The following is an 18,183-nucleotide window of genomic DNA, read 5'->3' on the forward strand; positions in this document are numbered from 1 at the left end:
CCCTGACCAACATGTCCACACTGACGGGGAACACTTGGTACATGCACACCATCTTTTCCCTTTCTCTTTGAAAAGATTGCTTTTCCTGAGTGTGTGCTGAGAACAAACCAGCAGTCTGTTAGCTTGTAGTTCGATTGGGTATGCGTTTGAGCTTGTAGTTGGATTAGAATCTCAATACATTTCAGAAATGACTTTGAAAGTTCCAATTCTGGAGAATAACGTGTCCAAGGACTCCAAACCAAAGCCTATGGGTATGGGTTTGAGCTTGTAGTTCGATTGGATTGGATGGAGCTCATCGTCATGACCTCCAGACTCCCGAGTGCTATGGGTTAGTGGTGGGCCTGGTGGCAACGGTTTGTTCTTCCAGATTGTTGTTTCGATGAGCCCCCTTTGGTTGGCCATTTCTCAAAGATCTCCTGGAGTGAAGGATTCCAGCCATCCGACCTTTGCCCTTCTTTTTCATGGAACATGGACCGTCGTTGTAGTTAGAGTTTAGCTAACTGTATTTGCATGCAAACAATCAAAGGTTGGACTGTTCCAGGGGATAGATTTTCAGGACGTGGTCTGTCCCCTGTGGGTCCATCAGATCAATGCTCTGGATGGGCTGCTTTCACATATTCAAGGCGTGTGAGGCTGAGGATAATCACATGACTAATTATCGACCAGCAAGATGAGGCATGCGTGTGATTCACGACAAGAATTCACGATTTTGAAGCCCCGTTAAGGATCAGAAAGAGGCTGTTTGGATTGCACTTGCTTAAACGATGGGGAGATTCTGATGAGTTTCTTGGGCAGACATCGATGGGGAGATTCTGATTAGTTTCTTGAGCTGTTTTCAGAAATGAGAGCCCAAACATCGATGGGGAGATTCTGATGAGTTTCTTGGGCTGTTTTCAGGAATGAGACTAGAGGTGGGCATCGGGCCGAGTCGAGTCGAGGTGGGCCAAGCTTGGCTTGGCTTGTCCATGATGTACTCGAGCTCGAGCTCGAGCTTGGCCTCGAGCTCAACATTGAAGCTTGGCTTGTTTGCCAAGAGTCGAGCTAGTGGTTGAGTCGAGTCAAGCCGTTGAGCTCAAGCTTGTTGGGTGAGAGAGTAATGGATTGTGTTCATGACCCTCCTCCATTGTGAAAAATTCAAATTTGTCATCAAAAGATGAACTAAACAAACTAGCGGATAGGAACTGTCAGACATCGATCTATTGCTTGATCTTCTTCATCGAAATCCAAGTCTAGAAGAAGCCGTAACGATTAGAAATCAAGTATAGAGTCTAGCCAATCTGATCATTGGATCCTTGAGGCTCTAACAATCGAAAAGAACGATCTCGAATTTCTTGGTTTCGCTAAGAGTAGATTCAAGATTGAAATCAACTATCTGTTGGAGTCCGAAAGATTAAACCATGCTGCTGGATCGGGCTGCTTCAATAGTTCAAGCAGTGGGTAGAGAAAGAGAAGAAAGGGAAAGGGAAGGGGGTACGTGCGGTCGGGTAGAGACTCTAGAGTTTGTTTTTTATTTTTTTATTTTTAAGTTTAAATTTAAAACTTATATTAATATTTTATATATATATATATATATATATAATATTTATTAATCGAGCCGAGTTGAGTCGAGTTCAAGTCGAGTCGAGTTGAAATGCCCTCTGGTCGAGCTTGGCTTGAACTCAACTCGAGCTTCAAATAACTAGCTTGGCTTGACTTGAATCGGCCATTCAAGCCAAGTCAATCCGAGCTGGCTCGAGCTGAGTCAAGCGAGCTTTTTAAGCTAGCTTGACTCGTGAACAGCCCTAAATGAGACTCCAAATACAGATGGGGAGATTCTGATGGGTTTCTTGGGCTTTTCAGGAACGAGAGCCCAAACACAGATGGGGAGATTCTGACAAGTTTCTTGGGCTGGTTTTTGGAACGACAGCCCAGGGTCTGAACCCAAATGACCTTACCTTCACAAGCCTCCTTAAGTGCTGCCATTCTTTGAAACAAGATAAGCAAACCCACTGTTTTCAGGAGGGGCCCACTTTGGCGCTGCCTTATGATCTCTTCCATGAATTAACGGTGATGATGAAACAGGCCATGTATATCAGGTTTGGAAATGGCCCATCATATCTGTAGCGGTTATGTGGAAGTTGAACCATGTTGAAAATTCCGTGACCACTTGGAAGGTTGACGATGCTCTTAAATCTTTTGATAAATGGAAGATGAAGAGCAGTCTCATCTCTGGGTATTCAAGGACCCAACACTACATTTCAATGAATCCAAACAAACCCTAAAGGAATTGACCACATGAAGAATCAACTTCCAAAAGCCTAAAGCACTGTATCTAGATAATGCTGTAGTAAGCCACTGCCTTAATTCCTCACCATATTTGCAGGAGATATCCTTCTACCATAGGCTTTCCTTTTCCTTCCCGAATCTCCACAAACACTTAACAAGCATAGTCGAACAGCTTTAGTAACTTTATGTTAAATCCCTCATCTCCTTGGGTTCACAAACCTCAGTAAAAAAGAGACGCATGAAAGTGCATATATGTATGTGCGGGTGCATGCCTACCGTTCATGATAGCACACTGGTCTATAAATAGCTTTAGCTTTCAACTTGGAAACAGAGGTGTAGAGCCAATTTATATCGCAGAATGGCCAAGGAACTAAATCAGTATGAAGAAACAGAAAACATGGCCACCAAAAGGAGGCGAAGACCATATTACAGAAGGGTTGGAAAAGGAAGGAATTTCTCAGGTCTCCCAAGAGAGAATGTCGAATGATTATTTTATTTTTGTATATAGCTAGTTGCTTTATAGGGGGACACCAGCACGCACCAGAATACACACAATAGAAGCTCTAGTCACAGGCGTGCCCACTGGGACTCTGAAGAAGGTATGCTCTGTAGGAAAATGAGAATGTTAGCACGTTTTAACAAAGATGCAATTTCAACAATCTTTTATTTACTAGCAAAGAAACCATACATTATAATTGAAGAAATTAGTTACACGGTACAATAAGAAAGAAAAGAAATTTAGTTTCATCAGAAGCTGCTTAAGCGTGTGCAAACTCAAAATACATCCAAATCATCAAACAACATAGCATATACACTACAAATATAGGTACGAGGTAAATGGCTGATATTGTGGCCATGGAAGGTGTTAATCCGGTGAAAACACCAAAAGGTATGGAATCTAGGAATCAAGCAGTCCGTGTGAAAAAACATCTTGAAAATGCACTTATTTTCTTCACAAAAATCAATAACAAATTCACATGTATTTGACTCCTTTCACTCAATTCTCTAACTGATTTGATCATAAACGACCTCGTTAGACCCCAGTATCTACACAATTATCGTTCCTGGCTCCACAATTCACGAATTCGGCTTTAGATCAAATAAATCCAATTTGCTTCCAAATTAAATTTTACAGTTTTTTTTTTTGGAAGGGTGAGTTTACAGGCTTTCTAACATTCCCTCCATTCAAAATAAGCTTAGAGCAACTCCTGTAGTCTTCACCAGTGGAGTTCAATATCTGCTCCATACTAACTCACCAATAAGATGATTTAAGGTTAGCCTATTGTCATCTCATTTGCATGTAGGGTGGTGGCCAATTGGAGCATTTGCAAACTGCAAAGGCATCCAAACAGGACCTAAGTCTACACAACTGCAGCTCCTTTTGATAGCAAGTCCATGCAAAATAGGGACCTCATCCTGAATCAATGTGATGTTAACTATTTATCAACCTAATAGAAGGAAAAGAAGCATATGGAGAGGGAATTTTGACTAGAATTGTAAGAGCTTCATTGATCACTCACGATCATGAAGTGAACCAGAATTCTGTTCTTGCTTGGGGAGAGCATCCTACCAAATTGGGATTAACTCTAATCCTGATTTTGGTGGGCCCCATGCCCTCCACACCAGATTTGCTGCACTAGAGCGGCACTTTCCTCCGCATACATGCAATTAGGGAATTTTAGAAAAAAATAATTTTAAAAAAAAAACGTCACTAGTTCAGTTGTGCAATTATGTGGAAGAAATCACCACTTTAGCATGGGAAATCGAACATGGAGGACATGGGACCCGCCAAAGTATGGATTAGACTTCCCGGTTATGTGGGATCCCCTACCAAAACAGCCCCCTGAGCATTAAGAATATACAACACATGGTACTGAGAAGAGAGATTGTTCAATACAAAAAGAAAAGGCGATTGAGTGCGACAGACCAGCTAACATATGTGGCTAAATTGTTCCTTGTTCCACAGAGTCGTGACTCATGACATAAGTGAATTATATCTACCCAATTACAATAAAAGCTAAATCAATCCCAATGAGGGTAAAAAGTAGTCAATAGGATAATGATTGCATGAAATTCAAACATAAAGAATCAAAAGGAAAGGTTTCCACATAAACAGAACAGAAATTTTTCCTTCAAAATACTGCCAACTGAAAATGAAAAGAAGGAAAAAAGACAAGAAAAAACAAAACTAAATGCGTCTATAGAAGATAAGCTACTAAAAATAAGCTAAATGAGACAATAAGAGAAATACCCTTGAAGTTGCACGTCGTGCAAAGAAGACACGAACAAGACCTTTTGAAGTACTTGACAGCACCAATTCCTTGAACAATTTTTCCTCCTGGAGTCAAGAGATCTTGCTTTAGTCCATACTACCATCCAAGTTGGAAACAGAAGCATCTGTTTTTCTTTTCTTTTCTTCTTCCTCTTCTTTCTTTCTTTCTTTTCTTTCTTTTCTTTTCTTCTTCTTCTTCTTCTTCTTCTTCTTCTTCTTTTTTTTTTTGATCAGTGAAACAGCATAAACATGACCCAAGCAGCAAAATGGCTGGTGGTTGGTCATTCTATAGGAATCAGGAATTTTGAATTCTTCCATATAGGTACTCGAAAAAAAAATCAGATAATAATCCACCATTTCCTTTTAAGTCACTAAATTGTGCATATAACAGAGCTATTAAAAGAGGAAAACGCATACATACTTTCAAAACACCAGCATATCCTCCCAAGCTGATTCCCTCCCCAATCACATTAAGGCACGCCAAGTACTGAGGCATATTGGGAGCAGCTTTTCTTGCATATTCCCTGGAAATTGTCAATATTTCATGTACTTCAGAAAGGGAACTGAGTTTATCAGTCCTACGAAGTGAAGATATCCGAGGTTTGCGCCTCTCGGCAATCTGTATAGCCCAGAGCCTTGATACTCTCAGCAAATCTTCAGAAGACACAATAGCATCAATAAGACCCAGCTCCTTCCCTTCTTTGGCAATTATTGACTTGGATGACTGCAAAGAATTATTAGCATATTACACTCATGGCCCGACACACCTTCTTAATATTGCATAGGTAATATATGTTCAGGCTTCTAGAATAAAATTATGATTGACATGGAATCTATTAAAGAATCCTTTTCCATTCTGCTGATTGTGCACGGAGATTCAGTGAATGCCATTTCCTTGGCACTGAATGCTAGCTCGGGATGTTGGAATTCTCTTTCATTGTAAATGGAATCAGATCCCTGGCATCTTCTCTTATATACCCATGCAAAAGAAAGATATCTCACCCTAGCCACTCCACCAGATGTTCCAATCCATTCTTTTTCTCGAAAAAGAAAAAGAAAAAAGACAGTGAAATTTGTTGAAACCAAGAAAAAGAAAGGCACTACAAAATATATAACAATGGACCAAGAGCAAGTGATCTCTCATCACACCTCCAGCAAGCATAATGGCTACCTCGCTGGTAACCCTTGAGACTAAGGAATAACAAACCCCCAAGGACACTCCAAGCAATTTAATCTTATCTCTATGATATAAGAAATGAGCCACCAATGCTCAGTTTGATGTCTGAAGCCCACTGAAAGACCTGCAGCGATGCCCTTCCTACAATTAGAATTCCGGGGAACAACTGCAATGAAGAGACAATGCAGTCCTCTTAGAGTCGATGGACCAGAGAAAGCCACCATCACCTCCCCTTTTCATTTATCAAAACACCTCCACAAGGCCCATGGATGCCCTGGGAGCACCCATCGAAGTTGAGCTTAAGAAAACCAGACTGAGGTGGCTCCTGTGTGATCATAGGCATCCTCACCATCTCTGTATGGGAAACACTTGAAGCTTGCTTCCTACTCCTACGTAACATCTGCATGGGAGCCTCCCCTGCATTCCCCGGTTGGTGATAGCTCAATCAATAATCATGGAAGTAATCTTCCTTTAATAAAATCCAGAGATGAGACTTTATTTTCAAAAATCCTTCTCTTCCTTTCTTTTCCAAAACCTAGAGTTGGGCATTGAGTCAAGTCGGATCGGATTGGGTCCAACTCGACTCGGTCCAAAATTTACATGGCCTAACCCGAACTCGATCCGATCCGGGACTGAGTCCGGGTCATCTAACTTGATCCAATCCGGACCACTGCTGGCCTGATCCGATCCGAGTCCGACTCGGTCAGGGAAATCGAGTCGGATCGGATTGGGTACGGTTCGGATCGGTCCTGTTTTTTTTTTGGAAATTTTAAATAAAAATGGTGGGCCACCGCAATAAAAATAGTCCAAAATACAGGCTAAAAATAAAAAATAAAAATAAAAATGAAACCTACGTACCTACCTGATGAATGGAGATGATGAATGGTGATAATGAGTGGGCTGGGCTGTTGAGTGGCCGGATCAAGATGGCGGGTGCAGCACTCGTTCGGGTAGAGACCGATGAAAGAGGGAGGGATTTTAGGGATGAACGGTGATGATGACTGATGAGTGGGCCAGGATGCTAAGTGGAGTGGCCGGATCGAGATGGTTGCTCGTTCGGGTAGAGAAAAAGAGAGGGATGGATTTTAGGGATTTTAGAGATTTTAGGAATTTTGAGGATTTGAGGGATTTAGGGTTCATCGCCGGTTTGGGTGCAGGTGGGTAGGGTAAAAAGTAAAAGAGTAAAAATTTTACACACACACACTTAGGGTAAAAAGTAAATTTTTTAAAAATATATACACTTATTAATAGACCCGATCTGGATCGGATCGGATCGGTCCGGATTGACATTGATCCGAATTCGATCCGATGAACGGTCGGATCTGACTGGGCCAACTCGATCCGGCCTAATCCTGGCCTTCGGTTTGGATCGGATCGGTTCGGATTCGTTGGATCGGGTCGGATCTGTCGGATTGGTCCGGATGTTGCCTAGCTCTACCAAAGCCCCACAAAATCGTAAACATCTTCCACAAATATCTCCCATTATGATAAAAGAAGCCACATATCCACGGTCCGCCTACCGATGACTTCATTGATAGACACATTTAGAGTCCATCTCATACCAAATAAACCAAAGAAATGAGTCCATATGGCACAGACTAGATTGCAATAAACCAAAGAGGGGCATTGAAGAGAATATAACATTGCTGACCATTTTGATATCTTCCTATTTCCAGAGTTTACATCAATGAAAACATCATGAAACACCCATGAGATTCTCGAACTCAATCACTTCATCATCCTTAAGGTTGAGATTGATATTACACTATTATAGATACAAATATGGTTTGAGGTAAGCTATCCCTAACCTGCTAAGGGTTAAGGCTAAGATGACAATGATGATGACGAGGTTTGAGGTAGTTACTTGATAACATGGTAAAATGATTGATTCGGTAATGGCTTTTATAAGTAGTATTAAGTGAAGTAATGGAAAGTCTGAAATCATTATAACCTGCAAAGGCAATTAAAACAAATGAAACGGGTATGTGTATAATGCAGTTTGTACTGAAAGAAAATTTAGAATACAAAAGGATAAATTATGAAACATTTAGTGGCAGCTCAATTCTAGTATCAATAATAGTAACCTGAAGTTCTGAAGCATATCTATGAAGATTGACTGGATATAGGCTATCTTTGTGGGTCCTAACGACTAATATAGGAAAAAGATTTCAAAACAGAAGAGTGTTATTTCACATTCAGATTTATGTGCAGGACGGATATGGTGCATGATTGTGTTTATAGGATTCATCATTTAAATGAACTGCAAATATATTGCTCATCTTGATTTACAGCTTTCTCGATAATTGAAGTTTCTAAAAATTCTGAAATATTAAGAAATGAAATTATAAGAAGAGCCTAGCTCAGGGCATCCTGTTCAAAAGAATGGTCAGTTTTCCCACTGCTCTAAATCAATATGTGGAAGGTCTATAATTTTTTGCTGAACTAGAATAGAGGGAAGACTTACCAGCATCATGTCAATGGCCTTTGAAATCCCTACAAGCCTTGGAAGGCGTTGGGTGCCTTTAAAATAACAACAGAGTCCTTAGTGAGATAACATGGCAAGAATTTAATAACCACAAGGATATTAATTGAGATAAAAGGAAAGCAGCAGTACCTCCGAATCCAGGAATAACTCCAAGTGTCAATTCAGGTAAACCAAGTTGAACTTCTGGTGTGGCGATGCGTGCATGGCATGCCTGCAAAACAGTAATCAAGAGGGACGGAATTAAGCATTTTGGTGAACATCATTGTGAAAACAAAAGTACTACTCTATTGTAGCAGTAACCACGAACCATCGCTAATTCCAAGCCACCACCAAGTGCTACTCCCTGAATAGCGGCAACAGAAGGCTTTTTAGCATCTGAGAATATAACGTTCACATGTAGGCACAGGGAGTGACAAATTAGCTTTGGATCTTGATGGGTGTTAGTTGGAGATTTACAGGTGCAATAAGAGATTTCTTTTCTGGATACTCGTTCCATGTTTACTGCAACTGGATGGTCAACCACACAGCATTCAAAACTATATGAAGTCATGAAACATACAAATAGAGACTAAGGTGAGCACCTTCAATATTGTTGACCATAAGTTCAATAGACACATCTGGTAGCAATGATACGTCTCCTGTCAGTGGCAAAGGTACACTGATAAAACACCAATAAAAAGATGTGGAAGAAAGTATTAAATAGCATAAGCTCGGGTGTGGCATCAGTTTTACCAATCTTTTGTACATTCTGAAGAGTATTGATGTCAAAGCCACTGGAAAATTTCCCCGCCTCACCTTTCAAGGAAAAACGAAAAACACAATCAAAGGCCAGTATAGAAACATCCGTGCAACTGTAAACAATGATGAATTTGCAAAAGCAACACATGAGAGAAAGGAAAAGAAATTATAGAACCCCCAAAAACCATATGTAATGAATGCTACTGAACTGCACCGTGTGCATCAATGAATATCACGTGGAATGTTTAAACACCAGAATTACATGAATATTATTGTAGGGAAAATCATAAGAAACATGTGATGAAACTGTAGGTTGCAAAAAAACAGACAATGGGTCTGTGGCATATCCTAGTGGGCCCCACATCCCTCACAGAGCCACACGTATGAGAATCAATAAGACCAGACAAATTTTTGTTAATCTACATCTTGGCACGTTTTCAAGGACCAAACAATATCCAATCAATGTGAAATTGGCCCTATTTTATTGCCTACCAAGTTACCTTTATAACCGGCCCAAGATTGCGCAATTTGTATAAGAATCGTACAAGTGCAAGTTAATTTATTGATAGGACGCATGGTAGTGACAGGAGTTGGACATTGGTATTGTTAGGTGGGGCCCATGAATGGCCCTTCTAGCTGGACATGTAGTCCCTACAAAGACCTTCAGTTGTCTTTTTCTAGAAGTTTCTAAAGTTATTTGTAATGTAGGACAAAAATGCAGAGAAGCTATAAATTTGTAGGTGTGAAGATGGGAGATTTAAGGAAGAAAAGAAGAAGAAGAAGATAGACGATTGGATCTCCCAACATCGTGATTGTGTGGGGTCTCACCAAACGATCTAGAAGAGTCGCATTTCTAGCAAAGGAGCACCGTGCACCTCGCAAAACCCAACACTGGTTTAAACAAAGAGTAAAATTTTGTTCATTATTTAGTCAAATAAAAAAATCTTTATTACTGTTATTATTTTGTGTGTGTGTGTTGTGGGGATGATTTGAGTCGAATCTTAATCAAAACGATTTGAATCCCATTATTTTATGATTTGAATCCCAAATCCTAATTTACAATTCAAATTATACTTGTTTTCTTTTATTTTAAGCTTCACTTGACTTGCATCTTATTTTTTTAAATTGTTGGGGGCTTTAAGAATCGTTGAGCTTTAAAAAAAAAATGATTTCTTACTTTTAACTCGTCGAAACACCAAATTGATGTATGACTTATCTGGAATGTTTTTATGGGTGGTTATGATCACGTTGACTTATATGTATTGTGGAATGATGGTTAGAAATCAAAATCTCTGTTTTTGTTGGTCTACAGAATCAAATGCAGCTTTTAAAGTGATTCTACATTCAAGAAAATTACCAAGAACATAAATTAATAAAGGATCCTTGTATGTTTTTTAGAAAATTTCTTGAACGATTTAAAGATAAGAATTCTTTAACACTATCATGACATGGTATTACTTGGTGCATATTAATGGCAAAACAATGATTTTTATTTTTATTTTTTCTAATTACTTATATTTTTCATGTTTTTAAGAAGATCATAAAAAAATTTTTAAGAAGAAAATTAAAAAAATCTAATGATTTATGATTCGATTTGCAATTCGATACGATTCAACCCCTATTACGATTTGCAATACAATTTTGACAACATTGGGCCATACTGCTTTTTGTTTGATAATTGAAGTTATGGTCAACTTAGGGAAAAGTTTTATGGTTTTGGAGTTTAGGGAGATCTTAGCATCAATAATATCATAATGTCATAATCTTTGGTTCATTGAGAACTGCCTTGAAAGGCTTTCAAGCAGGATCAATTATGTGTCATTCTAACATCTCTTGACACTTGAAAAGCAGCCTACAAAATAAGTGACAAAAACACTGAAGGGAAACTTTAGCAACAAGTCAATAATTAATTGCTGCTTATGTTAATTAAGTGTTGGTACAAGTACGGATATTGAGTATGGTAATGATCAGATATTTCCATGGTTCAACACTTTCAAGGTGTTAGGAGTGCAATGGACCTGGGGCCACTAGCCTGGCAAGCCCGGCCTGGCTTTGGACCTACTAGCTTAGCCCGTGGGCCAGGCTTGGCCTGGCATGCATGGCCCAATCAATTTTTAGATTGGGCTTGGGCTCAAGTCATTGTAGCCCAACCCAGGTCCTAGCCTGACCGAACCTGACCTGACTTCACATGTTCATGTGTTATATCCTACAAATATGTCATTCCAATCCTCAGGCAACACACATGCATCTTGAATGTAAAATGTTTGTTTAGTTCCTCTAAATTTCTATTTCTTTGTGCACGTGTGGCCCACTTACTCAACGGATGGATTAAGAACATTCAAATGGGAAATAAGGATTTCACTTTTGAGCCAAACTGGGCTTGGACTTGCCCTTATTATATTAGGCCCATGTCGGGCTTAGGCCTTTAGCGTTGAGTGTCAAGCCTGGGACAAACTGGGCCATTTCCACCCATATGTTCTATTGCACCGGAGGATCCTTCGTCAGTGTTCTCTTTCATCTAAAGAGTTTATTCAAATCTCAGTTTTAGAGATCTTGTAATCATCAAAGTGCCTGATCTCAAGAAAATGGCAATATAACACAAGTGATCTCTCATTGGGTGGGCCCCCTAATGGGAATATCAAATTTGAAATTTGACCATGGTGTTTCGTAACAGCTATTAAGTAATGGTAACAGTGCCAACCGCTACGTGTTACGGGGTCGTGATGGCCGTAACGGTCGTTACAGAAAAAGTGACCCATATCAGCCCCATAACAACTGTGGGCTGATACAGGTTTATTTATTTATTTATTTTTATTATTATTATTATTATTATTATTATTATTATTATTTATTTATTTTTTTTCGAGAGAGAGACCGTAACAGCTTGTGTCATAACGGTAACTACCGTTACAGCACACCTTTGATTTTGACAGCATGGCCAATGTGAACTTGGTGGATGCTAGCATAGGAGGAATTCTTTGATATAAGGGTGACAATGCCAAATTATCATTTTACAGCCCTATTGGGGAGTTCAGCCATGTGGAAGCAGAAGTTAAGGCCTTTCAGGAGGGCCTTTGATCTTTATGAATTCTTGCAATGATCCTTCAATTGTAGAAGGTACCCTTCAAATATCTTTATGAATTCTTGCAATGATCCTTCAATTACAATAATCCTTCAATGATCCTTCAATTATAGAAGGTACCCTACAAAGCCTCTCATATCTGGAAAGGAATTCTCAAAGCCAAAAATCCCGTGATAGCTAACAGCAGGTATGCGTTGGGCAATGGTTCAGTGATTCGTTTTTGGGAAGATGTTTGCATTGGAGAGAAGCCTCTCAATGTCCTCTTCCCGCACAATTATCGCCTCTCCCCTGTCAGAGGGACCTTCATCAAAAGCTGCGGGTCTTTCTCTTCCGACCAGTTTGTAAGGGACATTAAGTGCTTCAGACATCTCGCTGACAACGAGGCTGACGAATACACGGCTCTTCTCAATCTCATCTCTAATTTCAAGCCTATTCCTTCGCAACATGATTCCATTGAGTGGCTGCTTGAAAAGGGTGCAGTCTTCTCAGTTCGGTCCCTATATGCAGCTATTTACCCTGCGGCCCAACCTCAATTTCAGACAATCCCTTTTATCTGGAAATATTATGCCCCGCCAAAGATCAAATGTTTTGGGTGGCTTGCGGCTCGTAACAGAATTCTTACTATTGATAATCTAGCCAAGCGAGGCATGCAGCTGGTGAACATTTGTCTTTGTTGTATGCATCAGGCAGAATCCGTGAACCATCTGTTGGTTCACTGTTCCTTTATTTGGGGCATTTTGATGGAGTTCTGTCAAATTTTCTCCGTGTCCTGGTGTATGCCGGAGTCGACTGACAATCTGTTGATTGCGTGGAATGGGGCCAAGCTTGGGAAATCCAAATCGATCATCTGGCGCTTGGCCATTCTTGCCGTTTGGTGGGCTGTTTGGGAGGAAAGAAACGACAGATGTTTTAACGATTGATCATCTTCTGCGAAAAGGGTGGGAGCTAGGGCCAAATCGTTGGTCCTAGAATGGGCAGTCAATGTAAAAGATCTAAATAGGGCTGATCTTTTCTGTTTAGGTAGTTAGGAGTCGTCTGCTATCTCAGCGGTCCTTTTTTTCTTTTGTATCTGTTTCCCTTTTAATGAATTCCCTGCGTTGCTTTAAAATATATATTGCTTGTGCATTCAAAGAATTTATATAGACTTGATATTTAGCTCCTGAGCTTTGCTAAGCCCATTCACGTGTATGATGCATGCCATTAACACACCATCGCAGGTTCCAGTGTGGCAGACGTGAAATAGCCGAGCCATCAATCAAGTGGGTCCAATAGTCTAGATATTATTGCCTAAAAATAGAGCTACTTCACCAAGCAGGCAGGTCACAGTATAAGAAATAGGTGGAAGGGTTAGAAAACTCCAGTCAAGTCCTCAGTTGCACAATTTTTCATGAACTATGGCCCACCTGACTGGGACCCAACTGACTCTGGGCCACAGATTTACATACTGGTACACTTCTGATGGATGGAATGGATCTGTACCTATTTGCCATGTTGGGACATGTGCCATGTGCACGTGTGGGCTCAGCAAAGCTTTGGAGTGTAGATCAGCTGCCTTACAGATGCTTGTGGGCTTCGCAAAGCTCTAGCACTTATTATTGGTCTGATTTTGTCTCCTACTTGGAAGGTTAAACAGTTCATATTCCCTGTTTTTGGGCAAAGCCAATGTATTAGCCCACGTGTGGAAAAAAAAAGAAGCCCACCCTATAGCTAAAAAGGGGTAAGGTGCTCTGTGATTTGTATTAGGACTTGATCTCTTTATTGTAAACATTTTAAATCATAATCTAAACTTCATTAGAGTTCAGAAGAAGGGTTTATGCTAGGAATAGAGCATAAAGGAGCCAATCATGAGTGACCCTCCTGTCACCATCTTTTGTAAGAAAGAGAGCTACATCGCATGCATCCGTCAAGAAATTGAAACATACAATCCTTCTATCAGCAAAGAGAGCTCTAATCTCCAAAATAACAAGAGGCAACTTCCAAGGCGTTGTCAATGACGAGGATGCCCATTTTATTAGGAGTTCTTCCTTTTTAACTCAGTTAAACACTCTTCAATTTTTAATAAAGGTTTTTGTTAGCTTTTGTTATCCTTTAGGGAACCGAATGGTTGATTAGAAACAAAGCTCTATATAATTGAGACCAGGATATGTAATATGAATCACCATCTGATTTCCTTGTAATGGTATAGTTTGTGTTGAATTGAAGTTCATATTTTCTACACTACTCAATCTTTCTTATGTTTTTCCTAATTTAGCAACCGGAGTAATTTTTCAGCCCACATCCAACAGATCTACCAATTGAATATATCATCTCGAGCCAATTGATGTCTCCCACATCTTCACATGCATCATTTCTAGATCGCTGAATGAAAAACAGCATCAAACAAAGAATTAATAGTTTAGTGACTCAAGATTACCGGTTACTACGATAGCTTTAACATCGACTCTTTCCATTGCTTCAATGTATTTCTCCTTCAATCCAGCAATAACTACACTCAAACAAAACAAACTTCAGTTTAGAGTGAAACAAAATCTAACAATGGTAATGCGCTGGAGCAAAGAAATTATCTATTTGGTGCAACTTGAGCTCATGCTCCTTATTGCAAATCCCACAAAAGATGGACATGTGGCACAAAGATCCATGACCCAGATCACTCATTCGGTGAGTTCCGGCTTGGGCTATGGTACAAAACATCACTGATCAGACGATCTTACCCATCCAACCCAACCTCCAAATGGATGGTAGGAAATTTTACTGCCAAATGGTTAGCATTGAACGAGAAAGGTGCCACATTTTAATGGGTAGGATCCAAAGATTCATGCATATTTTGGACAATGGTCCAGTGGAGTTTATACCATGTTGCGAAACTTCAAAATGAATCCCATCTTCTATTCTTGTTTAAACATGAAAGGCATTTTAATCTAAATGGTTTGTTCCAGATGGCAGTCTGTAATTGGTCTCATGACTGAAAGCCTTGCAGGAAGGATGTGTGATACCTTGGCAGAATAATCGACGAGAATATTCAGTGTTTAATCACCCCACTGTTGGTCCTGTAGGTCTATAAGAACATTTCTATGAACCAGGAAAACGCACCAAATAATAATAATAACAACAATAAAGAAAGAAAGAAAAACAAAGATATTTTAAACATGCTTGACACTTGCTATTGTGAAGACAATCTGGCTGACAGGTTCTACTCATGCCATCAGTTTACATCCAAGACCTGCCCACTGCAGCAAACATGATCCTATTATTCTTACAGGTCAATCCATGATGGGACCCACCTATCTAATGGTCCAGATCACATACTGTTCAGATAAGGAGATCGGCAGACTGTGTGCAGGTTAGATTCACACAAAATTATAATTAAAATTAATGCTGAGGAATCATCACGTTCACCTCAGTGGCCGGTTACCACCCACTGCTCGCGCATTTGCCAACATGATGAGTGGGTAAAACATTCAACCTGTGGAATCTAACCTGTGAAGAAATCACGCTGGTCATGAATCAGGTGTGTTTGCGCAATTCAATCAAACACAAGGCCACACATGTGATCGAGGGCTTGTATTCGGTTTACGTGTGCGATTAGAAAGAGCGGGTGTGCTAGAGTTGTACTCACCTCAATGTTTGATTGAACATTGGTGAATCCTGCACTGAAAAGACTAAGTAAGACTGGATTCGGAAATCCAGCTATCGTCTCAACTACTGGTTGTAACAATGATCAAGCGATTTGCAAAAGGGTAGGGGTGAGTCCTTCCTGATGGATTCTTTTTGCCTTGTGTTAATAACTTTTCTTTCACCGTTACTTACGACGAATGTATTTTTCAAAAGTACGAAGATGAACAGATAAACTAAAAAGGGCTAAAACAATGCCGATTTTGTTAATATGTAGATGTGGCTCATTACAATCGATAGAATAAAAAACAATTAGAGGCAATGAAAAAGACAAATACATAACACGTCTATGTGAATAGATGATCTAGGCGAATGGTCAGCAGGATGTGACTGGAAAGATTGATTGGCCAAGTAAGGGCTCGGTTGATTGGGATCCAGCAACCTAGGGTTGTGGATGTTTAATCTTATCCTACGGTACTGTAGTGATGGGATCTATGCTAAGATTAGGCTATGCTAAGATAAACATATAGATAAAAGAAGATAAATTGTATTTGGCATGGGCCTCAAGCTTTTCATCATGTGCTCCTTTTATAGGTTGTCGAGGCGGTAAAACCTTCGATCGGTTTCCTTAATGGCCCATGATCCTTTACATCTACGGCTTGTAATTTTCCGAATAGGGGGCTCTCTATAAATCTAAAACCGTTGGTTTTCAAGTTTCCACTTTTACGTAGATGCTCTCCTATAGGATCTTAAGGACGATGCTACATCTAAAGATAGCTCAATCAGAGCCATCTCCACCGTTTATCCCTTCTGATTGTGGAACTGGTGGAACTAGATCCACCCGATCGAGTTCTCCCATTCTTTTGATTCCGGTCTGTTCCAATGTGGGTGCAATCCATTGATATCCATCCGTTCAGATATTGGTTTGATCTTCGGATATTCAGAATCTTCATAATCGCAATGAGGGCTCCAGATGTCTCTGGGAAGATCTCCCATTTTAGAAGGATTGAGAGAGACGACCTTTTTTTAGTATATCCATGATAAGATCCTTGCCTCGATAGGTCTTTTATAGACATGTTGGGTACGTTGCCTCATTCAAATGCCACACGAATCATGACCACGTATCATTCGACGTTTCGATCTCCTAAAGGCATGCGTACGGTTTTGTGCTCTCATTAATAATAGAAGATGTATCGCCGAAGAAAAGGCAGTGAAATATATCTTTGGATGCGAGTACGATTGTACAGCATCAAACCCGTAGTGTCGACACATGGAAACAAGGTGGTCCATGTCTGTGCGCGGAAAATGGGTGTCAACAAGGCGGTCCACGCCATGCAAAAGTAATGTAGATGCTTTAGATCAAACTTTCCAACAGTCCTATTCAACATACACACGACCTCTGCCTCATGAATGAACTGGTCTGATTCTCACATCTGCATGGTGGGGCCCACCTCTTGCATGGCTCCAGCGTCATACAAACATGACAAGCAGGCATGCGTTATGTGGTCGACGGTAGGGTGTACGTGATCATTCTGCTTAATTATTAGTTTATTGCACATGTGAATTTGTAATCTTGGTAATGACAAAGGAAAAGACATTTGCTCCACCAACTGGGAAAAAATAGAAAGAAAAAGACAAAAAACGAAAAACGCTTATGCAATTCTATCATGGATCAATTAAAGACGAAATCCAAACACCAAACACAAACCAAACCAAATGCAAATTGGCGAACAGCAGAGTAATCCAGTGTAATTGGAGAGAGAAGGGAGAAACAGAGCTTACTGAGAGGAGCTAATGCATTGACTGGAGGATTACGGATGCGGATGACTGCTACTCCGTCCAATCCGACATCGATCGAGACTCCCATCTTCTCCATCTGCTTTAGATTTTTACAGGAAACAGTTTTCTCTCGTTTCCTGAAACAGAATTCTAGGGTTTTTGCAGCTCTTGCTCGCCACAGAGAGAGAGAGAGAGAGAGAGAGAGAGGGAGAGATGGAGAAATGGTTATGGCGAAGAAAATGAGAATCGATCGGTCGTTTTCGAGCAAGCTCACGACCTCTCGGGACGGTTTAGCAACAAACCGGATTAGTGGGACGTACATTCCGTACAGAGTACATCTGTAGGGCCCACTTTGGTTGTATGTGTCTTATCCACACCATACATCCGTTTTACCAGATAATTTAAGGGTATTAACCAAAAAATAAAGCATATACGAAGTTTAAGTGGACCACACCGCAGGAAATATTGGGGATAATGACATCCACCGTTGAAACCGTCCATGGGCCTACAGTGATGTTTATTTGTCATCCAACCTGTTCATAAGGTTACACAGGTCTTGATGAAGGGAAACCACAAGTATCAGCTCAATCCAGAACTTCTGTGGCCCCTGATAATTTTTCAACGGTGGAAGTTCAATTACACTGATTCCTTTCGTATGGTCGACTTTAGGTTTGGACATGTTTGAATTTTGAGATTATAGCCTAAAATGAGCTAATAAAACAGATGGAGGGCGTGGATAAGACACATACATTACGATGGACCCCACGGAGTTT

General features: G+C 40.2%; 1 protein-coding gene across 1 annotated transcript; it reads right to left on the reverse strand.

Moving 5' to 3' along the window:
• Positions 1-2,742: 2,742 nt before the first annotated feature.
• LOC131223053 (peroxisomal fatty acid beta-oxidation multifunctional protein-like) lies at positions 2,743-17,651 on the reverse strand. Its single transcript, XM_058218335.1, has 10 exons — positions 17,414-17,651; positions 14,433-14,504; positions 8,932-8,994; positions 8,781-8,837; positions 8,507-8,574; positions 8,329-8,410; positions 8,179-8,234; positions 4,959-5,261; positions 4,517-4,603; positions 2,743-2,871 (listed from the first exon to the last, which is right to left on the reverse strand). The coding sequence occupies exons 1-10, from the start codon at positions 17,505-17,507 to the stop codon at positions 2,833-2,835; spliced, it is 921 nt and encodes a 306-aa protein (XP_058074318.1). The 5' UTR covers positions 17,508-17,651; the 3' UTR covers positions 2,743-2,832.
• Positions 17,652-18,183: the final 532 nt, after the last annotated feature.

Source organism: Magnolia sinica, chromosome 13 (genome assembly GCF_029962835.1).
Source record: "Magnolia sinica isolate HGM2019 chromosome 13, MsV1, whole genome shotgun sequence".
NCBI lineage: Eukaryota > Viridiplantae > Streptophyta > Magnoliopsida > Magnoliales > Magnoliaceae > Magnolia > Magnolia sinica.

Bases quoted from the DNA above. Each gene is read 5' to 3' on its own strand.
- LOC131223053 (XM_058218335.1), bottom strand. From the start codon at position 17,507: ATGGAGAAGATGGGAGTCTCGATCGATGTCGGATTGGACGGAGTAGCA. The intron at 8,995-14,432 runs GTAATCTTGAGT...TTTCCTTGAAAG, and splicing joins TAAAGCTATCGTAGTAACCG to GTGAGGCGGGGAAATTTTCC. The intron at 2,872-4,516 runs GTATTTCTCTTA...ATTTTCCTACAG, and splicing joins CACGACGTGCAACTTCAAGG to AGCATACCTTCTTCAGAGTC.